Source organism: Stenella coeruleoalba, assembly GCF_951394435.1.
Source record: "Stenella coeruleoalba genome assembly, chromosome: 5".
NCBI classification, from domain to species: Eukaryota; Metazoa; Chordata; class Mammalia; order Artiodactyla; family Delphinidae; genus Stenella; species Stenella coeruleoalba.
The window spans coordinates 66905674-66930070 of NC_137150.1; the positions used below are offsets into that span (position 1 = coordinate 66905674).

The 24397-nt window shown below is 39.5% G+C and overlaps 1 protein-coding gene across 13 annotated transcripts in view; it reads left to right on the forward strand.

Annotated features, from left to right (window-relative positions):
- Nucleotides 1–24397, forward strand: part of TP63 (tumor protein p63) — a gene marked incomplete at both ends in the record, with an annotated part of 241562 nt that overhangs the window by 145240 nt on the left and 71925 nt on the right. For all 13 annotated transcript variants that reach the window (XM_079922211.1, XM_079922219.1, XM_079922216.1 and 10 more), the window contains one exon: nucleotides 15520–15774. In XM_079922211.1, the coding sequence (XP_079778337.1) occupies nucleotides 15520–15774 (255 nt within the window). The remainder of the gene's footprint in view (nucleotides 1–15519; nucleotides 15775–24397) is intronic.

Below are 24397 nucleotides of genomic sequence, written 5' to 3' on the forward strand. Positions count from 1 at the left end.
CAAGCTTTCTTTGAGGTGCATGTAATTGCATTGGGAGGGACTTGTGCTTGTGAGATAGAGAGGAATGGGTAAAAATCCTCCCTTCACAGTAACAGTGTGAAATTAAACTTTTCCTCTGTTGAATACATTTTAAACTTCTAATTGTTTTATGTCAGTAAATAAGGAAGAGCGAACACAGATACCCAAAAGACACCTCAGTGAAAAATGACTTGGTTATTTCCATAAATGTCTTACTGTCTTGAAAATGAAAGATTTTCCAAGTCCAATGGACTCAGAATTTTCTTTTAAATATATGCTAAGCAAAAAGTCAGACGACTGATACAGCGTTATTGTTCAGTGTCAGTTTAGGGAATGAGTTGCCTGTGAAGGATATCCAGTAGGGTAGTGGATTTTGGTTCCGGAAGAGAATGGATTGAAATGTCAAGGTAAAACAGTTGTTACAAGAGTTAAGCTTAAATCTTATTCCAGATCTTCTCTTAAGGACACAATTTGGAGGCACAAGAAAATAGGGACCTGTGGCTTATTAATGTGTTATCTCTATAAACATTTTATAATTTTCACTTATAACTTTTAATGAAGTTGAAATTTGTTAATATTCATGAGGAGTAGTATTGAGGAAGAGAAACGTAGGTTAGAAAAAGGACTATAGACTTTGTAAAGAAATGTTTGTAAAGAAATGTTTACTGAACATCAGTTACATATAAGATGGTACATAGGATACAAAAATGAGTAAGAAACAGTTCCTACACTGATAAGTTACAGTTCATAGGGGGAATGAATACATACAGTTATAATTAATACAGGAGAGATCTTAAGTGTCGTATGAGAAATGTGAGCAAGATAATATAAAGGATCAAAGAGAAAGAGAGTATCTCAAAGCAGGAGGATCACAAAAGTCTACATGTCTATGTGTGATGCAGATTCACTTGGAAGGACAAGTAGAACTTTCTAAAGTTTTAGAAATAAAAGAGGGAAGGGGGATTTCAGGCGAAGAAACAGGCATCAGCAGAGGCACAGAAGTAGGGTGAATACTGGGGTACTCAGAAATGTCAGATAGTTCTGATGGAACTGAAAGGATGAAAGAATTAGAAAGTAAAGGGAGAATTGCAAGGTAGAGTGGCTCACGGAGCACCATGACACATTTAATATAGTGGCAATGATAAACCATGGAAAGGTTTTAAACAGAGGAATGGTGTAATTGGGCCTGCACTAAGGTGCACTTGTGGGGGATAAATGGCTTTGTTCAAGGCTGCCTAGAAGTATAAAAATGCATTTCTCTGAATTGCACATTGGGTGCTCGTTTTGTAAGAATATCCATCACTTCTCTGGAACCTTTTGAAAGGGTAGAAATGGATTGTTTCTAAAGTCTCATGAAACTTGTGTTTTCCCTGCCCATAGCTCTCTTTAATAGCTATGGTTCCTGCCATAGAGAAGTTGGGAACTATTGGTCTTGGTTTGTCCCTATTTACTCTTGCTATTTAAGTGTGATTATTAATAGCACCCCTTTTATTTTCCAAAAGTGTTCCACTTAGAAGATAAAATGTATGGTCATGCTGTAAGTAAATATCCACTATTTATTTTATTATCTCTCCCCACTCCCCACCCCAAAATAAAAAAAGTAGTATATATTTGGTTATAAACTAGATACAGTGTCTTTGATATCCCAGCCACAAATCATTTCGATTATTTCCCTTACGAAAAGGAGCATTTCCTTACAACTCAACACTTACTGAGAGCTAGTTAAGTGCAGTCACGGTGCTTGTGCCAGACACTGGAAGGAAAGCAGAAATAAGTAAGTTGCAAGCCACTGGCCTCTGAAAATTCACAATCCTAGTGTGTACGTAAGGTATTCATAAGTGACTCCAGTTTAAAACAGAATGTGGTAAGAGACACCAAAGGCTCTCAAAGACAGTGAAATGGGTCAAACCTGCTCATGACGAAGGTAATATTTCACATAGTTTGAGAACTAGAATTTAGCCACAGGGAGAGGAAGGAAGGTCATTCTGGGTAGAAGGTAGAAAATTAATAAAAATACAAAGAATAACTGCACAGGACCAAATGAAAGAGCATGCTATATTGACTTGAAAAGAGAATGTTGATTTAAACACTGATCTATATTTAATATGTATGTCAAAATGGAAAGCTTTTATAAGAAACAGCAAGAAAACATGTCAAGGGCTTTTATCTCACTAAGAGCTAGAACCCATGAATATTCTGAAAGCGTGGGCAGTGTTCAGAATTCGAGATTCAAAACTTTTTCTACATGCTCTAGGAGTGACAAGTGTCATCCTGCAAGGAGGGAGAAAAATTAGTCCAAATGATTGCTTGGTCTGGGCAAAGTTAATTGTTTCCTGTTCCCATTCCTTAGACCTCTATAGAGATAGATAAGGTGTCTCACTCTTACAGGGACTTGGTAATTACATACTTAAAGTAATCAAAGCTAGGAACAAACTCTAGACTGATTTTCTATGTTAATTAGGATTGACTTTACTTATTAAATAGTCATCTTAGAATCAGGATGAGAAAAATCTCTTCCCTGATCACTGCTCTCAAAGAAGATAGGGATCCTGGAGCTAAATGGGGCACCATATGCCAAGTATGACTTTTGTTCAAGATGAGAATCCCAATTGGGAAATAATAGAGCAGACCTAAATATGAATGTATCATTTAAGAAACAACCCCCCCAATTTACCCCAAAACAATAGCAATACAAAATCAAGATCTTGGCATCACAAATTTCAAAATCTTTGCCATAAATTTGTCAAATCTCACTTTGGACAAGGATATACATTTTCATTTAAGATTTGAACAGAAATATTGGGGGAAGGCATGTCTTTACTTCTCTTCATATCATCGCCTCCCACAATCTCCTTCATCACTTCCATTTCACCCAGGAAGAAAATGTAGGCAATTTAAAAGATAATGGTGGGGTAGGCAAGGGTAGGTTCTTGGGGAAGGTAACTCAGTCACTTGATTTAAAGGCAAAGGGAATGGGTAGGAGGGAGAATGATGCTCTTTGAAAATGGGGGGATGTCCAAGATTGTATCTCATTCCTTTCTCGTCCTTACCAAGCTTAATCCTCTTCTAACACAAAGTGAATTTTGTTGAAATGTGTTTTGTTCTGCCTTTAACTCTGCAAATATTAGGGGAAGCAGTGAAGTTCCACAGATGACCCTGTTGCTATTCAACCTCCTTTGCAGAAAAAATTAGTTACCTAAAATGTCTGTAAAGTCTTTTCAGAAACAGTACTTTGTGCTTCCCCACATTTGACTTTTTTATTTGGTCTGACATTGTAGCACCCCTATCCTATCCCCAAAGCATTCCTTTCCATTTTCTGCGGAAAAAAAGGCTTAGAAAGTTCTTTCTAAATTTATTTCGTGTTTGAAATAATGACTAACTTTATTCTGTTTCAGTCTCTTTTCCAAAGACATAGTAAAATTGAACCGTCCTGTAAATTCTGAGATAGCTTCCCCAGATAGTACTTACCTGTCAATGTAACATTCAGTAACTAGTGTTAAGATAAAGCACATGTTTATTCTAGCTAAGGGAATAACTGGCAACAATAAAACATTTTTGGAATGTCAGTGGATGTGTGTAGAGTGTAAACTGATATCTTATGCAAAACTTGTGATCTGAATTGCATCTTGTCTGTGTTTCTTAAATGGGACCAAAAAAAAAAAAAAAAAGATTTCCTTATAAAAGCTGAAAGAGGGAATTTTGAGTCAAGCTGTGGTGTGTTGCCAGGGGCGGAAATTTATGAAACACTCTCGTCAGCTCTTCTGGAAACACTACAAAAGAAATAGTTCGACTTTCTTATTGCTGCTAAAGCCACTAATAGGTGCAGTTTAGTATAATACCCCTATGAGCATTACCACCCCCAAAGTGAGCTTGCCTTGGAAGGAACTCTGTACAGGCATTTTCTTTTTCCTTTTAAGCTTGCGCAAAACACCCAAAGGGGCCATTTCCAATCCAGGCAGCGATCTTTCTCAAGTTCATTCTTTCTCAGATCACAGAGACAATGGGGAATATGCCCTGTTTACTCAAATCAGTCTGGATTAGTGTCACTCTATTGATGGAATCAGAATTAAAAGGAAAACCATTACTCTCTCAAAGGGCAACATCAGATGTTTTGGGAATGGCTTGATTACTTTTAAATAGACCATTTGAGACTCTGTCACCAGACTAACGTTGAGGACTCCACAAGATCTACACAGAGAGAAACGGTAACACTGGATAAAGTGGAAAGCCCATAATAAGCCTTAGGCCTGGGAAATTATTTCGGTAGATAATCCCAAAGTGCTTGAAAGCCTGAAAATCAGAATAGTGAGAATTCAGAGAAGTTACTTTTCCTGCCTTCTTTCTATACGCCAACTCTACCCCTCAAATATTTACCTTCAGGTCAGATCCTTTACAGTTTTTAAAGCCTTGCTAGGGGCCTGCTTCACTCTTAAAAATGTCTCAGATTCCACCGCCCCCCCCACCCCCATTCAGAATCACCCGACTTCCTCTGAACTCTTTGTACTTCTCTGTTCCTCCCTCATTGCTCTCCCGGTCTCTGGACTGGAAACTGTTGGAGGGTAGAGGATATGTGGTACTTATCTCTGTATCCTCCCTGGGGTCACCAAATAATGTTCCTGAATGTGACGGAAGCATGCGTCTGTTGCTACTGCTTGGAGGGCTATCTTCAGATAAAAATGTGGCATAAATACCTACAGAAATGGCTGTTTGTAACTGATCTGTACAGAAAGCAAAGCAATTGCACACCCTGTACGAGCCTGGTCTCCGCCTGGATGTTCTGAATCATATGGTTTTCTCTGACATCTTGTAAGACTTTTTTTTTTTTTTAATGAGTCCAGATATTTATTTCCATTCTATTTCAAGTGGCAAGAAAGTTTTTGAAACACAGGGAAGTTTCCTGAGTAAGGAATGACTTGTTCTCTAACAGAGGTAAACAGTGTAAAATGTACTGCTTTCACTTCATTGATTACTCGGGAGGACAGGGAATGTGTTTGATTTTTCTACAAAACGGAACCGATTAGATTTTTATCTCGCTTTGCACTCACTTTTTAAATGTGTTTACTTGCTTCCACACCATTCCCTTCATTCATTTTGTCTCCTGATGTCTCTCAATCATCACCAGGGATGTGGGTGGTTTGCTCTGGGTGAATAAGCTTGATGATTTGCAAACACTTTCACATTTTATTTTCTATGGTGTTATTACTAAAGGATGTCTGAGAAAACTTTAAGTCATTTTGTTCTTAAACATGGTGCCCCAGGTTTTTTTTTTTTTCTGTCCAAATAAGACACTAATGAGCTGTTGTAATTATTAAACTGATTGATTGATTGTTACTTTCATAATGGGGTAAATAGAATGAAATGAATAGATGAGTGTCTTTTCAAAGTAAGGCATGTCTTTGGCATAGCTGGAAACTTTGGTTTTATTTTGCAGTTAAAAGTGAATCTTAAAGGAACATTTCAATGTTACATAAGTCACCATGTCTAATTACAAAGCATAGTAAGTCACTGAAAACTTTATCTCAAATAAAATGAAAAGTGTAGCAATCAGCAAAGAACTTGACAAGCAAAAGCAAATTAGAACTTTAAAAACAGTGTTCCTCATTTGAATATGTACAGATTGAGTAGTATAGTCCTTATTTCATGTTTTAGTTTTCCATTTGCAAATAAAGGCTAGCGTTTCAACCTGTGTGTGTGTGTGTGTGTGTGTGTGTGTGTGTCTGTGTGTGTGTGTGTGTGTGTGTGTTATATAGTCTGGGAAATGAAGTCATGAATTTAGACCATTTACAAGAAATGCTTTGTAAGTCTGATAAACTACAATCTCAGTTCCTCAAAACATACTTTTGTAAGCCCTTAATTATGGCATTCTTCTAAACTGAATTCTAGCTAACTGGGCAGAAAATCATGGAAATTAGAGAGGGAGGGACCAATTTTGTGGCCTCTCTATCAGAAACTAACATCTTACTCGAGGCTTGTGTCTGGGTGGTTTCTCTATCTGCAGGAAGTAAATCATTATATGACCACAAAGATTTTTATTCTTATTGCTGACCTAGATGCATGAGAAACAAAATCTAGACCATCAGGTAAGAAACACTGCCTTGGCACAAAAATGTGTATGTGTTTATTTCAAGGAAGTAGAAGCTCATTAATAAACTTCCCAGCTAGGTGTGAACTACCAAGTATTACTCATGGCCTTGTGAGTGACAGGACTGGCTATTCTGCTACTAGTTCCCATAACAGCTGAAGCTAAAAGCACAATTCCCACCTACCAGAACAAATCAAAACACAAAGTAAAGGTCACTGAGATTATTTGGAGATGCACTGTAACATTCAAGGGCAGTAGTATGTAAAGAGGTGACTCTGATTTGGAGACAGACTTACTTCAGAGTAAAAAAGCAATACTTGTTTGGGTTATAGTTGAATTAGAATAAAATATATTTTCTGAAGGTGATTTTTATTTTGAAATGTTTTGCATTTATTCTTTAATATTTGCTGAACACCTACTATGTCCCAGGCATGGTTCCAGATATTATACTCAGCACTAAACAGATATCATCCCTCATAATTGTTTAGCAGAGAAGAGCAACATTAAAAAGTACTTATACAGGGGCTTCCCTGGTGGCGCAGTGGTTGAGAGTCCGCCTGCCGATGCAGGGAACACGGGTTCGTGCCCCGGTCCGGGAAGATCCCACATGCCGCGGAGCAGCTGGGCCCGTGAGCCATGGCCGCTGAGCCTGCGCGTCCGGAGCCTGTGCTCCGCAACGGGAGAGGCCACAACAGTGAGAGGCCCGCGTACCGCAAAAAAAAAAAAAAAAAAAAAAAAGTTCTTATACAGATAATTAATTTTCAATTATAATTATGTGGTACAAAGGGGAAAGTTACTGTGCCCTGACCATGTGAAACAAAGAATACCTATCTGGGCCCTCCAGGAAGGCTTTGACATTGAAGCTAAAACTGAAAGATGAGTTGGGAAACAGCCTGCAGGTGCAAAAGGCTTGAGGACTGAAGAAGTTTGCCTTTGAAAAACTGAAGGAATGCCATTCTTTAGTGAGCAAAGAGGACAGTTTCAAATAGTATGGTGTAGGGCAGTTTAGAGATTTGAGGCTTGTGTTCTAAGAGATTAGAAACCTGCTCAATGTGTTCAAGCATGAGGGTGGCATGATCAGATCTTCAGGGAGTTTCTGGTGCTGGGTCCAAGGAGCTGGGTCTCCAAAAGAATGGCTGAAGTGTTATATCCTGTCTTTAATGAGTGGAAAATATTTTCTTTAGATATAAAATAAGTATGCTTTCATAGAGTGTAACTCTTATTTATCTTTTTTTTTGAATTTTATTGTATTTTTTTAATACAGCAGGTTCTTATTAGTTATCCATTTTATACTTATTAGTGTATATATGTCAATCCCACACTCCCAATTCATCACACCACCACCACCACACACCACTGCCCCCGCCCGCTTTCTCCCCTTGGTGTCCATACATTTGTTCTCTACATCTATGTCTCTATTTCTACCTTGCACACCGGTTCATCTGTACCGTTTTTCTAGATTCCACATATATGCGTTAATATACGATTTTTGTTTTTCTCTTTCTGAATTACTTCACTCTGTATGACAGTCTCTAGGTCCATCCATGTCTCTACAAATGACCCAATTTCATTCCTTTTTATGGCTGAGTAATATTCCATTGTATATATGTACCACATCTTCTTTATCCATTCGTCTGTCGATGGACACTTAGGTTGCTTCCATGTCCTGGCTATAGTAAAAGTGCCACAATGAACATTGGGGTGCATGTGTTTTTTGAATCATGGTTTTCTCTGGGTATATGCCCAGTAGTGGGATTGCTGGGTCATATGGTGATTGTAGTTTTAGTCTTTTAAGGAACCTCCATACTGTTCTCCATAGTGGCTGTATCAATTTACATTCCCACCAACAGTGCAAGAGGGTTCCCTTTTCTCCACACTCTCTTCAGCATTTATTGTTTGTAGACTTTTTGATGATGGCCATTCTGACAGGTGTGAGGTGATACCTCATTGTAGTTTTGATTTGCATTTCTTTAATAATTAGTGATATTGAGCAGCTTTTCATGTGCCTCTTGGCCATCTGTGTGTCCTCTTTGGAGAAATGTCTATTGAGGTCTTCTGCCCAGTTTTTGATTTGGTTGTTTGTTTCTTTGCTGTTGAGCTGCATGAGCTGTTTATATATTTTGGAGATTAATCCTTTGTCTGTTGATTCATTTGCAAATATTTTCTCCCATTCTGAGGGTTGTCTTTTGGTCTTGTTTATGGTTTCCTTTGCTGTGCAAAAGCTTTTAAGTTTCATTAGGTCCCATTTGCTTATTTTTATTTTCATTTCCACTACTCTAGGAGGTGGGTCAAAAAAGATCTTGCCGTGATTTATGTCAAAGAGAGTTCTTCCTATGTTTTCCTCTAAGAGTTTTATAGCATCCCGTCTTACATTTAGGTCTTTAATCCATTTTGAGTTTATTTTGGTGTATGGTGTTTGGGAGTGTTGTAATTTCATTCTTTTCCATGTAGCTGTCCAGTTTCCCAGCACCAGTTATTGAAGAGGCTGTCTTTTCTCCATTGTATATCCTTGCCTCCTTTGTCATAGATTAGTTGACCATATGTGCGTGGGTTTATCTCTGGGACTGTAACTCTTACATAAATATTCCAAGCAGAAATCTGAGTGACTCCGAGTGAAGGATACTTAAGAAAGTGGGTAAATCTCAAGACAGATTGACTGGTTTCACGTCTGAGAGCTCTGTCACTTACTACCCTGAGCACTTCATCTTGTGGAGCTTCAGTTTCCTCATCTGTAAAATATGTGTAAAACGTGGGATAATAATTCCACTTAACTCATGAGAATTAAATGAGTAAATATGTGCAAAACACTTAAACACTCTGAGGAACGTAGTAAGACTCAGAGAGAACTTAGTGGTAGTAGCAGAGGAGGAAGAGTGATAGTAGTAGTAGTAACAGCTAAGATTCCTCTCCCAGAGGATTAAAATATGGATGCTAAATAGGGTTCAGACTTTTTTAATCTTGATGGTCACCATTATTTTATTGAAATTGATATGTCTTCAGTTTCATATCACGGTGAGCAAAACTGCCTCCTGTGATAAAACATTAATCACATTTAATCACCTCAGTGTTTTAAGTCGTAATTTCTGATATGGTTTAGACAGATACATTATCAAAGTTATTTTTATATATTTTAAACTCACTTTAAAAACCAGCAAAGCATTATTGATAAATCTTCTAAAGTTACCGTGGTATGCTTTCCATATACATGGTAAAACCCATCACTAAAGATCTCCATTACTGTGTACTTTCTTCTCTTAGCATTACCTTGTCTGCTTAAAAAACTATTAAGACAGGGATTGTTATAGATTGAAACTTTCCTCAAACACATTTTTGACCCAACTTTAATAAATAACTCCTGGTTCACTTTAAATTAACTGAAACTCTGTATACTTTTCCCTATTATTTGGATCAAGAATTACTGAATATTAAAATTATACCTTTCTGCTAAGCCCAATGCTTCCTTGGTATGTAATGGTGAGGTCAGGTTTTCTTAGAATTGAGATGCTCTTGATTATAATTTTATTTATTTGTCATTATTACTAAAAGGGAGTACTTAATGAAATCATAGAACTTAAAGTTTAGTTTTCCTTAATTGAGCTCTACACAGCGTAATTTAGCTAAATTTGGATTGAGTTCTGGCTTCTCTACGTTTCACACTTCCTAGCTTTTCAAGTACTGTGGCTAATACTTGTTGACACTGTTGTCTACCTGATTAGCCAACTTTGTATTTATTTGTCTCGCCTGCCCTTGTCAGCCTTGGCTGGCGCTTTTAGGGAGCTCTCTCCTAAGTTATGGAATCTTGGACCTCAGAGGAATCTTGACACTTTGTGTCAGAGCATAACACATTCTAGTAAACTCTTTGCAGGCTGTCTTTCTAGGTTGTGGGTTTTAATGCTTTATTTTTACATTTTGTTCATTATAAGGTATGAGTATATGTTACCTCCACTCACTTTCTAGGATCATTTGGAAGACAAAAGAAGTGAACTATTTTATATCTAACAAAACCTGGTTTTGAGAAAAACGTGATGCTGAATACATTCTTAAGGTGAAAAGATGGTGCTTTAATTTAACATTAGAATCCAAATATCTTCTTGACCTCAAATGGAGCCCATTCAATCAATTGTGTTTAATTCTAGCATAAAACAAACCATCATTCTTTGAGGTGAGGCAGGTGGTAGAAGACTAAAAAATGACAGGCATTTCTCCCTCAGGCAGTGCTTGTTTAAAAGTCACTATTCTGCCAATATTTGGGGATAAAAATGTAGTACTGTCTGCTGGAGCATAATCCAATGGATGCTTTGCAAAGCCAGGGTCATGAAGAAAGCTGTTTTCTTTTCCCAGGAGGGGCTTTAGAGCGTTCAGAAAGCTGTTCCATGAAGCCTGAGGTGAAAGGTTATATTAGCTGAGGAAACTATATATGCTGCCTGAAATAATTTGGATTTGTAGGTCTGGTCTGGCAAATCTGTATGAAGAAAAAAAAAACAAAGAAAAACCAGTTATCTCATTTTTTTGAAAGCAATCTCATGGCATTATTTTTACACAGTATTGTAGATGAGAATGGTCATCCCTAGAAAAATGTTAGAACTGGTGCACCATTTACGTTTGATCATCAGATTCAATCTCCTCAATGTTATACAGATTTTACTTTATAGCAAACTAAGGTCCAGGTTGTTTAAGTACGTTGCCCAGGGGTAGATGGCAAATTAGTGGCAGTGTTGGGCCTTAAACCCCATGTTACCCAAGTCTAAGTTCAGAGTTCTTCTGCATTACTAGAATCCATTCACGAATCGAAGGAGCACTGAAGAATGTTTAATTCCCTAGCCTCCTCTAACAGTCAGTCAAGGATTATAAATATAATTTTCTTCAAATGAAATTTGGGCAAGTTATTGTTTCCTGTGACAAGGATCCATTTGAATTGAGGTAAATAAATTGATTATATGTTTCCAAAGTAACCTCTCCTATGCCTGATGGGGTCTGCATTCCCATTTTTTATTAATCTCTTGCCATATATTATTGACTATCGTTGCCATAAATTAGCTATTACAGATAGTAATATCTAAGAAAGGCGAGAAAAAGAACTTATAAAATTTCTCTTACACAGATACATTGGAGGAGAGAGATTTTCAGAAATGCAAATTATATCTATGTTCCTGTTTCATTGCACTGGTCATATGACTTGATTGGAATTCTTTTTTGATGTTAAATTATTTTACAGGAAAGTAATTACAGAGTCAACTTTAAGTAGGTATAAACCCAGGTTTATATTCAATATTAATTCAATATTAAGTTTTGTTTACAGTGATATATACTGATATACACTATTGCTGAGCTGATGAGAAGAAAATTCAGGCCCACAATATATTCAGAATTTAAGATCATTTAACAATGTAACCCAGGAAGGAAAAATAAAATGAAACTAAAGGAACTGCATTTATATAGTACGCTTTTAAAACAACGACCAGTCAGGAGAAATCCCTATTCTTTATTGCCATTTTAATACTAATCATCAAAACAAGAAATAAATCAGTCTGTAGATGACTATGGGTATGCGAAAGAACTTACGGGGGGAGAAAAACAAACAACAAGGAAACCCTCTTTCTGTATTTGGGAATGGTAGTTATACTTGCTTTTTCCTAATGGTGGAAGCAGGCAGTTTGACATTCAGCCCCTGGTATCCCTACACTTACCATACCAGCTCCATGTTTTAGAACACCCCCCAGAGTGTTCTGTGATTACCCGGAGTATATGAAGTTTCTGTGACCAAGGTGTGTTTTATCCTTTCTGTGGGCAGATCAGCTAGTTTGTGATGAAGTTGAGTACATTTCAGCTACAGATGTTGGTAATTTTCTAGGATCCAGGCAGTGTCTTCTATTTCAAAGTTATTTTGTAGGAAATGAAGCATCTGTTCGAATTCAAAGGAAATCCACTGTTTTACTTTATCAGGCTTATAATAGATATCAGGCAAATCGTGTTCATTTTCACCTTTTATATGTTGTGGAGAAAAGACTGTCTCCTCTTTCAGACATGATAGGGTAGATATACAACACTGTTCGTTCATTCACTGAGTCCCTATAGAGTATGTTAAGGTTATTCGAACATCAAGATACCTTATTGTTGGAAAGGGACAATCTACTTCCTATTCCATTTCAAATGTTCTAATAGCTTTTGTTGCATAAGAAACACATGAGACACAGAGGACCCCACAGAGTTCTTCTCAGGGCACTTTTTGGTACTCATACGAGTGTCATGTTTTAACTTTGGAGGCTATTTTACTTGTCGTCATAAATATGCATCTCATTAGCATCCCAGCAAAACACAAATTTCTCCCTTCTCTGTTTATGAAGTAAACAAAGGGTACAGGTACTGCTTCCTTCATCCCGCCAGCTTCACTTTGGTGGAAAAGAAGAAATAAATATTATTCACATTAACCTGGCACAGAGCTAGCTTCATAGGCTGCAGAGTTCGCAGTCATGAAAGGGCCCTGTGCTTTGTTTAATGTTCTGCTGCCACCCTTATGAAACTCTTAATAATTTATGAACAAGAGGCCCTGTGTTTTCATTTTGCGATGGGCGCTGTGAATTATTTTGCTGGTCCTACCTACCTAACACTTGTCCTTCTTGGCTATGCTGGTCTGCCCTCTGCCTCTAATTGTACTTTGTCAACACGTCCACTGTCTTCAAATCAAAGAAATAAGCAAATAAGAAACTTTTTTGGTCGTTGTCCACTAAATGCTTTTAAAATTAACTTCAAATGTACGAATTCCTATGGTAGGTTTATGATATAAATTTTTAATAAGGCCATGGAAAGTCTGCAAGAAGATTTTTAATCATACAGTTCTTACTTTGGTGGGTTTGTTGCTGTGTGTTTCAGGCTAGTTAATTCAAAGTTAGTGTTGCTTTTATGCTTTTTTTTTTTAAAGACAATTGAGTATACTACTTAGCTTTTGTTTCTTTAAAGTAAAATTTGAGGAAAGCTTAAAATGAAATATGTTTTCCCATTTTTATCTTGAATAGTCAGCAGCTCTTTGCCCAAACCTGAGAAATCTAGTTTTACATTATATAAATTGAGGCGTCAGCCCTGGAAGCAAATCCTATTGGGAAGAAAATATTTCAGCCGAACTTTTTGGGATTAAAAATTATGGCATGTAAAAGCCTAGCCATCAACACCTATTAATGGCTTGAAATAGAGTTTCTGCTTCTTTGGTGCCACCCCGTATGTTCAGTCTCACTGCTGTCCCAGGGACGTCGTCTTTGTACCCCTGAGGTAAATGGAGTTTCCATTTCTCTTATGTCCTTCAAGCAGCACTGAGTGTTTACTCACTGGCTTTTAAAGCTGGGTCCCCAAACTTTTCTCTTTACATTTATTGGAAAAAAAAATTCAAAGGGCCATGTTTCTTTGTTCTTCCCCAAGCGCACAATTAGCTGAAGTTCCATTCTGTGTAGCTAGAAGGAGGAGGAAAGGGTTGGCCCAACAGGCTTTTTACTGCCTGTGAGAAAGTGCCTGGCGAATTTCTTTGTCCCCTTTGTCAGGGGCGGCTGCCTCCCTAATTGTACTGCTCTAGGGAAGCACGTGCCTCTGGGAGCATTATCTGATTCCTACAGGACGCTCAGGAGTGCTTTGTATACTGACCCTTAACTTGAACACAAATAATAATTTCAATCCCCTTTCTAGGCTGTTGCCGCAGGCTTGGACACCTAAGAGCTTTCATTCAGCCAGGGGTGTGGACGCCTTCGTCCGGGCCTCAGGTTTTAGTTTTGTCTCTCACAGCTGTCTCACCTGCAGTTTGCCTCACCTGTCAAGAGGGGAAGCTAAAGATGGAGGACAGGCCTAGGAGCTGTGGAAGTCAGGGGAGAGAAGGCGAGACTAACAGCTGCTCTTGTCAGCAGGGGGATAAGTGTAAAGAGATTAATAGTTATTTGAAGAGCAAATGGGGACATGGCATTCGGCAGTGGAATGCGAATGCATACGTGTAATGGAATGGGCATGCAACCGTTAACATTTAGACAGATGCTCTCTGGACTGAATGGAATGGCAGAGTCCTTTCTCCTCCCCATGTGACATACTTAAAGTTTAGTAAAATCATTTTCTTACGCTTAAAGTGGAATTAAAATTGTTTTCAAGCATCCATTTCTTTGTGAGTTTGTTCTTCTCTGTAGTTTGACTTAATCTGGGACTCTGTTATGTTTCAGTTGAAGAGCCAGACTTCTCATTTCCTTTATAAAATATGTACCCACAGGACTGCCTTCTTTTTGCTTTTCATTTGTTTTCCTGTTGCTAACTTGAAGAAACAGTGAGGTTTCCACGTGTCAGAAGATTTCACAAAGGGAAAATGGTACACAGGCTGGTGGCCCCTTCTGGAAATGTGTCCAATTGGACTCAGGAATGACTTGAATTATTTTATCAGGCTGACAGGTGTGATGGTGTTGGCAGGGCCCTGGACTTGAAATCGCAAGATTTGGTTTCAAAATCCCTACTCTTTGCTTATTAGCCGATGCTTGAGCAAATCACTTCCCCTCTCTGATAGTAATACAGTAAAGATTTTTTGCCGATGGAATGAGAAGTTAAATCATTCTTCCCATAAACATCTTATTGAATACCTACTTGGTGCCGGTTTTCCTAGAAGAAATAAAACACCTGGCAGAGAAGCGATATGAATTAATATACTTCTGAATTATTTCAAACATAGAATCTTAATCATAACTAGATGATATTTCTCTTACACATGTTCTACTTTAGAAAATAGTAAACTGCTACAAAGAAAATGAAAAAACAGATGAAAAATTAGGCTGTTTGGATGGTCTGCTAGCATGTAACCTTTTAAAATATATAGTTGCCTCTCCCTATCCCTGCTACTCATTTCCCTCCAGTCTTCATGAACCCAGTCCCTGGGGGCAAGTCGGTACCCTGAGACAGAATTTAGAATGATGACTAAAAGGAAATTTGGAGGACAACTGATTTTTCTCAGTAAACAACAATTTGATGCTTAAGTCTCCTCTAGAACATATCTATCTAGTGGTCTTTTTCATTCTGAATACCAGGACAGAAGAAGAAGAAAAAAAGAGTAGCAGTCAGTATTCATTTTAAAGAATTCATAAGCAGCTACAGAGCACTGGTACTTCTTGCCCAGTTTGCGAATGAGCACATAATCCACTTTCAAATGCTCTCGGGGAGACCGCAGTCTCCAAAGGTTGCCCGTGAAGCTGTGTGAACTGTGCAGGTCATTACAAAACATACACACACCTGGGGTTTCTCTTGGAGTTTCGAACTATGCATGACAAATCGGTCATTTTCCCTTGAGCGCGAAGTGTTGCAGACGTGACGTGGAACTCTGTAGAAGGCACTCACCAAATGATGCCTTTTTGGCAGCAAGGATCTGCAGCTTAAATGGCTAACGTGGGGGGTTTCTGGGTGTCCCGCAGCCACAGTACACGAACCTGGGGCTCCTGAACAGCATGGACCAGCAGATCCAGAACGGCTCCTCGTCCACCAGTCCCTACAACACAGACCACGCCCAGAATAGCGTCACGGCGCCCTCGCCCTACGCACAGCCCAGCTCCACCTTCGACGCCCTCTCGCCTTCGCCCGCCATCCCCTCCAACACCGACTACCCGGGCCCACACAGCTTTGATGTGTCCTTCCAGCAGTCCAGCACCGCCAAGTCCGCCACCTGGACGGTAAGAGCACCGGGCACCCATGTGTCCTTGAACCTGATTCCCAAGTACAAGGGTCTTCTCCATCACCCCTCCCCCACCCCGGCTCTCTCCCCCATCAAAGCTTAGAGCTCCATATTGAATGGTGCAAAATTTCTCCCAGTCCTCTAAGGACATTTTGGTTTGAAATATTCAACACTGACCCAGAGACAGAGAAAGTGCCATTTAGTAGGAACAGCCCTGATCTGGGAACCAAACTGCGTTCTGGCTGGCTCCTAGCAATTTCAGTTGATGCGTTCTAGCCTGCCGCACACTGTTGGGAGGTCCTTTGTGTGAAGGATTTTTTTTGGAAAAACGTAAAGCATTACGCCAATGGAAAATACCGTAATCATAGGATATGTGTTTGCAGTCTGCAGAATGTAGGCGTTACCAGTCTCATTATTTTGAAAAAATAAATGACCCAGTAAGGTGCGATTTAAAAAAAAAAAAGAATAAAATCACAAACACAGTGTAAAAAGAAATTAAGATCTCATCTATTAAGGAAGGGTTAAATTTGTGCATGTGGGTTCTATAACATGAATCATAATTTATTGATACATATATATCTATTACATGTAGAAGCAAGTTTCCCTCCCAAAATCCTCCTAAACTACACATTAGGGGCCTAAATTAGTTTCAAAGAGATTCTGATGAAAAATGTTGAAAAAAATCTTATGTATAACTTTTCTAAGAAAACATGGAAATACTTTTAAAAATTAAAAAAGCTACAAGAATGTTGATTCTATTTCAGAGTTTATTTTATTATAACATGAATAAAGCTTAAATATAAGGGAGGAAACCTATAAGACTGGTTTTAACTGGTTGATCAAAGAATGCCCAAGACCAAAGTGACACACATTTTGTCAAAGAATTTAATGTTTGCTGAGATTATAGAAATGCTTCCAAACGTCATCGTCTTGTTGAGAAGTAGCTTTCAAATTGTTTTAACAGATTTTTCCCTCTTTGGCAAATAGGTTTCTTTGGAAATCATTTCTGTTTGTATGTTACAGTATCCAGGCTTTTCTCCAGTTGTACAGTTTATAAAATAATCTGCATTAGTAACACTAAATTCCAACATAATTTCACACGTGTCCCCTCATTTTGACCTCACTTTTTTTGTGAGCTAGGTAGGGCGCATTTCACAACTCCCATTTTACTAGTGAGGAAAGCTGAAAAAACATGGGGATTCGGTGGCACCCCTAAAGTTACAGAGACTTTTGTGTAGCTGGTCCTATTTCTGATTCTGCCACCCTCCTCCCACTAGATTATGTCCTTTCTTTTTCTTTTCACCATTTCACGTCAGGATGTCCCATAATTGTCTAAAAATTTATCTTAGCGCGTTTCTTCCATAGTTTGAGAAGCGGTTCTGTCATGGTTCCTATTTCAACCATAAAGTAGAAGTGTTAGCTTAAAACTTGATCTCTCTTCCATGTGCTTTTTTTAGTCAATTGTGTCATACTGTTTAGTCTCTTTTATATTAATAATTGTGGAGGTGGACACTCCAGGTGAGTAAACTTAGAGTAAACTTAAAGATATATTGGTTGATTGATCCAAGTAATGTCTTGCTGAAGAACCACTAAAATAACCATTTTATAAATGGATCACTGATGTGTTTTTGAATAGGAGTCACACCAACTGGATGTTTACAATCGCTGAACTTCAAAGCTAACAGTTTTTCATCTGACATTTGCAGAGCTCTACTGTATTAAGAGTGAGCACATCTGAGGGATAATGGGCATGTTGGGGCCACTAAATGAAGAATCACTGCCCTCCTAAAATGGCTTAAGAACCTTGGGGATGGAGCATGATGGAACATCAATCTTTCTTCCTCCCCCCTCCCTCCCCACCTCCTCATACAGAAGTCTTAACACTTTTTTTCAGTTTTAGTGCAGTTCTGAACCATCTTCCATCAAATCCCCTCTCTCAGAGAGGTACACTGTCTCAAAAAAAAAAAAAAAACGGTTGGGGATACCTACATAAGTGGTAGGTTAAATGTAAAGAAAATGGGGCTTCCCTGGTGGCGCAGTGGTTAGGAATCCGCCTGCCAGTGCAGGGGACACGGGTTCAAGCCCTGGTCCAGGAAGATCCCATGTGCCGCAGGGCAACTAAGCCCGTGTGCCACAACTACTGAGCCTGTGCTCTAGGGCCTGCGAGCCACAACTACTGAGCCTGTGAGCCACAACTGCTGAGCCTGTATGCCACAACTACTGAAGCCCGCGCCTAGAGCCCATTCTCCACAACAAGAGAAGCCACTGAAATGAGAAGCCCGTGCACCGCAATGAAGAGTAGCCCCCGCTTGCCACAACTAGAGAAAGCCAGCACGAAGCAACAAAGACCCAATGCAGCCAAAAATAAATAAATAAATTAATTAATTAATTAATAAGAAAAAGTAAAGAGGGGCTTCCCTGGTGGCGCAGTGGTTGAGAATCCACCTGCCGATGCAGGGGACATGGGTTCGTGCCCCAGTCCGGGAATATCCCACATGCCGCGGAGCGGCTGGACCCGTGAGCCACGGCCGCTGAGCCTGCGCGTCCGGAGCCTGTGCTCCACAACGGGAGAGGCCACAACAGTGAGAGGCCCACATATCGCAAAAAAAAAAAAAAAAAAAAAAAAAAGTAAAGAAAATGTTTTGTAGAGTACCCTAGTAAAATTTCCTTACATGTGACAGCAGTGGTATCAGGACCCTGAAAAAGGGGTAGGCACTGTGGTGATGGGAAAGAGCATCTCTTGAGAGCCAGAAAACCTGGATTCTCACTGTGATCATCCTCGTGACCTTAGCCAAGTTACTTCATCTTTCTAGAATTCAGTCTGTGCCTCTGATGAGGATGAATGGGGTGAAAACTACTTCTTCTTTTCCTTAAGATGAGATAGTATTATTAATCAACATAGTTTTTAGAAGAACTTAGCTTCTAATCAGTTCATTTGCCTGCCATTAATAAGTGACCTTGCTTAAGCTGGTTTGCCTTTCTTGGGTTTCTGTTCAGTTGTCTACAGTGTATGCTATAGATATTACAGAATAAAATGATTGAATTAGATGTCCATTCCATCCTACTAGCATATCACATGGTATTTATATTTTTATTCATGTTCTTTCTTGTTCGCAATTAGACTTATTTTAGGCCCAGCTACATTTCATCTAAATCCAGCACATTTGAACCCTTGTTTGAGTAACTCCTGAGATCACCTAAAAATATGTAAATTCTTAACCATGGACACCAGTGTCTTATACATAGCAGCACCTAACTCTTCGAGCCAAATTATATATCCTCACACTTATACACAGACCTCACATTTTTAAGTGTTCTCTCATGCGACTTGGAGCCTCAGAACCGAGGCTGTTACCCCGTTTTAGAAATGAGGAAACTTCGAGAAGTAAAGGTTACATGGCTGATCACCAGCCAAGGAAATAGAGGAACCCAGGCCTCCCCCCTTCCCAGTTCAAGTCTCTCCACCATCTTATCTAGACTGTCTTTCTCTTGATTGACAGAAGGCGATACAGACACTCGCAGGCCCTGTGTAGTATGGAGTGAGGCCACCTGACAAAGGACAGATTTTTTTTTTGTTTTTTTCTTTTGCGGTTCGCGGGCCTCTCACTGTTGTGGCCTCACAGGCTCCAGATGCGCAGGCTCAGCAGCCATGGCTCACGGGCCCAGCCGCTCCGTGGCATGTGGGATCTTCCCAGACCGGGGCACGAACCCGCGTCCCCTGCATCGGCAGGCGGACTCTCAACCACTGCGCCACCAGGGAAGCCCCAAAGGACAGTTTTTATGCTACATTATACAACACCTATTTCTTAGGCATCTGTGCATTTTATAGCAATTTTTCAAAATAAAAACAGTATATTTTAAAAACTGCCCACAAACTGGAAGCAGCAAAAGCAGCTGTCATTAGGAAGGGTCACATGTACCTCATATTCTTCTGGTAATTCTTCAGTAAAAATTTTGTTAGTACCATTTTATCACTTGTCATCCTTTTGTGTTGTTTGCTCTTTTAATTTCTGGTTTTACTAAGAGTCACTGCCAAACTATAATTAATATATTTAAAGTATATACACATATTTCCTTTGTTTTCTCTGTTTCCAATAATGAATGTGTGTTCCCAGTTCCATAAAAATATGGTATCTATTTTAAAATTCTTCCAATGAAATAAAGTGAAGAGCAATGACATTCTTCCGTATTCTCTCTTTCACACACACACACACACACACACACACACACAGACACACACACACACACACACACACACACAGTCACACCCAACCTAACACGGAATTTAGGGCTTGGGTTTCAGATTTTCTTCTTATTTCCACAGTGTAATTGTTACTTACTGATAGAGGCCTAACATTTAATATAATAAAGTGCTGGTCTAGCATTATAGCTGGAACTCATCAGCCACAGGCCAGCTGACAGTATGGTACTTTGGAAATGGCGAGAAACTTAGGTGCAGATTTCAACCCTGAAATTTACTAGCAGCATCTGGGACCTGCTCAGAGAGTTCAATCTCTTTGAACTTGACTTTTTCCACCTACCAATAGGGATGTTCATACTTTCCTTATCGTGAGGATTACATGCCACAGGTAGGTGCACATATCAGCACCTGGCTAGTCATAGGCATACATGTGTTTACTGAGTCTGAATTTGAATCCCTTTGCTTCACGAGCTTATTATAGTTTTGTTGAGGGTTCAGTTACGCCGCAAGTAATAATTTGAGAGAATGCAAAGCAAAATGTCTTCTACTTTTGTTTTTTCTTAGTGCTTTTGGGCTATTAGCATGCATACTCCAGCCCCACAGGACTGTGATATTATCCACTACTCAAATATGTGAATAGTTGGCATAGGATGCTATCAGGCCCTCCCATATGCAGACTTCTGCAGGTTGGCCAAGCTGCTTTCCTAGGTCTGTCCAAGCAGATGTAGGCGCTCCTTGCCGGCACTAGGAAAGGTCTTTTCCAGCTTTAAGAACCTGTTGAATTCCAGCATTTATTTCTCATTTATGGGGATGTCCTTTTTTTTTTTTTTTTTTTTAAATTCTCTGTGTTAAATAAAGAATAGCAGTGGTTTTGTGGTGGCAAAAGTACTGGAGGCAACCTACACACTCGCCAGTTGGGAACTGGTTCCATAAATTGTGGCATATCCACATGACAGAATACTCGATGGCCATTCAGAAGAATCATAGGTACCGATCTGGAATGCTTTTGGAGTCGCTGGTGAGGATGAGATAAGCCTTCTACGGCACCTCCTTGAGCTTTGAGAGGACTGGTAAGGACACTACTTCTGCGGGCAAAGTACTTTCTTTTGCTGGACTCCAGGGACAAGGCTTTTTTTGTGTGTGAATATAGATCAATCCATCTTGATTATCAGTGTCACACACCTTTGACAGTTTGAGAGCTGTTTTCTCCACAACCCAGGACACACAGTATAATCTGTGTGCAAATACTGGGAAAATCCTCAGGTTAGTGTTTTTCTGTTGTGCTCTCCGTCTGAGATAATGACCCTGGACTTTGGACATACATCCCTTTTTGCTCTTGTGATTTTTTTCTCTTCATAGATGTCAAGGTCCTGTAGTGCAGGCACCTGGACCTAGTGCTCAGAGCCATGTCCAGCATATAATAGACCCTTAGTAAATATGAAAAAACTTTTTTTTCTCCTCGTGGCCAAAGGAAATAATTGCAGTCCCAAGCAGTATCCCTCCATTCTGACCTTGACTGTTAACTGTCCATTAATTCGATGCCATTTGCCTCCACCCGTGATTTAGAGAGCCCTCTTTGCCTTTCCTAATCATGCCAGCCTCATGTCGTGTTCAGAGCTTTGAAGATTCTGACTTGAGCAAGTGGAGATTAGGGAGGTGGCATTTGAAAGGGGAACAGCCAGTTCTCCGGAGAGTTTCATTGATCCCAGCATATCGGGTCTTGCAAGCTCGCTCCCCTTGGCTCTTCCACAGGCGAGCTGAGATGCCTGCCTGTGGCCCACCCTCCCTGTCATCAGGTTACCTGTAATGTAAGACTTCCAGAAGAAGGCTGCCAGCTCTGCAGAAATCTAATGCAAGCCAGCCCATTGCGTGGCCCTCTGGAATTTGGGGACTCTTAAGAATAGCCCATCAAAGGACATGATGTACAGACAAACTTTTCCATGGTGAATATGATTTATCAGCTTCCTTGCACAAAGGAAACGCTTCTCTCACCAACGCTTGAGCTTTTACTGGGGCTGGTCTTAACTGAGTGGCTGTTAGGTTTCATTGCTGAGGGACAGAAGTCAGGAGACTTATCTCTTGCCAGTGGTACATTTGTTAATCATAACAAGGTTATTTTCACTTCTTGCCAGAGCTATCCTCTAAATCTCCAGAGATACATAAAGAAGTGTCTTTTTGTGCTCCTCCCATGATAAAGAAAATAATAACATTGAGCATTGTCACCTGTTATCCAAGCTATTTCTTAGTTGACGAGAGTATTGAGGAAGAATGTCCTAAATAAAGGGTTTGGAGATTCTTGGGGACGGTTCATGTTACTTATTTAACTCTAGGTTTTGGACTTTAAAGTGAATTTCAATTGTAAGCCATGCTGTAGGGGTGTTGTCCCCACATCCAGAGCAGAATAACTTAGCAAGTTTGCCCTAACTTGTTTAAATTAACTCTAGGTTAATGTATTCGTGATAAGGCGGTTTCACCTACTCTGATGTTTAGGGCCCTCCCAGACTGTGCTCAGTGATTTCCTGAATCCACGGTAGAGTTTCTATTTAAAGGAAAAAAAAATTATATTTATTTATTTATTGCATCTAATGTTGCGAGAACTGACCACTGATTAAGAAGAAATAAATAGCAAATTTAACTAAACTCGCCTTTCTTTTTCTACTACAGAAAGAATAACAGCAACCCCCCCTTTTTTCCCTTCTTTTTCTTTGTCCTGTTCCTCTTCCTCTTTCTCCTTCTCCTTCACTTATATTATTATTCATAGTAGTCAATTTCATTTTGTAGATATTACCAGCCATTTGGTATTTTGTTTTTCCACTGTGGCTTTGGTTTCCCAGAAGGGTGGATTATTATGAGGAGGATTGTGGTATAAATAAATTACCATGGAAATTTCCATCAAGAGCAGGGATCCGATCATCAGGCCCATTTCCCTAAAAAATCACTTCCACTAATAATGGACTACCTTGAAGGTGGCAAACTCAAATATCTGTGGCACTAGGGGGTAGTGTAAATGAGTCAAATGGTGGGGATGGGGACAGTGGCAAAATGAGCTTACACACCTTCTCTGCAAGGGAATCTGCTCTGCAACTCCACCCTGGTGTCATGGGGGAAGGTAGGGCTGGAGTTAAAAGATGACTTTTTCAAGAGCATCTAGAAACCTGGATTTGCATGTAATATCTCCAGATCTTTAAGTGATATATTCATTTAAAAAAAAAAAAGTTGTAAAACCCACAGACCAAACAAAACAATAGTCAGACTGAAGGCTGTCTTTGCAGTATATTTAACAGTGACAAGGGACAGTTGCTTAAAATTTAAATAAAATAACTGGAAACTAGAGCAAGCATCTAAGGGGAAAGTTATGAATAAATATATTCCATTTGGAAATAATAATTCTCTGTTCCTTTCAAAGGTCCTATAGATTGACTGCACCCTCCCACCCCCTGCAATAAACTAAGCAATACATTATCAAAGTAGATCTTTCTCAGTTTGTTTTCATGCAGTTAATGACCTTCCTACCTTCATATTCCTATAAAATTTATTTTATAAAATATAATGATCTGCGCATTGGATCCTTGGCATAAGGAAAGAATCTTCTTTGTTTTGTTTTATTTATTTTTTTATTTTTAAAATTTTTATTTATTTATTTACTTATTTATTTTTGGCTGCACTGGGTCTTCGTTGCTGTGTGCAGGCTTTCTCTAGTTGGGGCAAACAGGGGCTACTCTTCGTTGTAATGCGCAGGCGTCTCCTTGAGGTGGATTCTCTTGTTGCAGAGCACAGGGTCTAGGCACGCAGGCTTCAATAGCTGTGGTGCACGGGCTCAGTCGTTGTGGCTCATGGGCTCTAGAGCACAGGCTTAGTAGTCGTGGTGCATGGGCTTAGTTGCCCCACCGCATGTGGGATCTTCCCGGACCAGGGCTCGAACCGCGTCCTCTGCATTGGCAGGCAGATTCTAACACTGCCACCAAGGAAACCCTGTTTTGTTTTAATACTTAGAGAATTAATACTTAATACTTAGAGAATTTATGGGACTCCATAACTTAACTAAAATTGGCCAAAGCTGTACCCAGAAAAGGCAGTGAGATTGAAAGTGCTTCGAATCAGTTTTCTCAGCTCACTAACCAGTGGCTCATTTGTAATTAGCACGTAGAGGGTGTGGCAGAACAAAAATCACCAGAAAATTGAGGTATAGACAGAGAATAATGTCATTGTATTTTTCTTGAGCCATTAAAAAAATACTATGTATCATTCAGTTTGACAGAGATTTCTTCAAGTCAGCCCTGCATGATGGGTGTCATTTATTGCTCTCAGTATCTTCCCATATGTGAGCTTTACACCTTCTCCTGTTTGCATTCCCTGATGTTAACCATTTCCATAGTGTGATCAAGTCTTGTAACTGTCCCCACCCCCTCTGGTGGAGAAG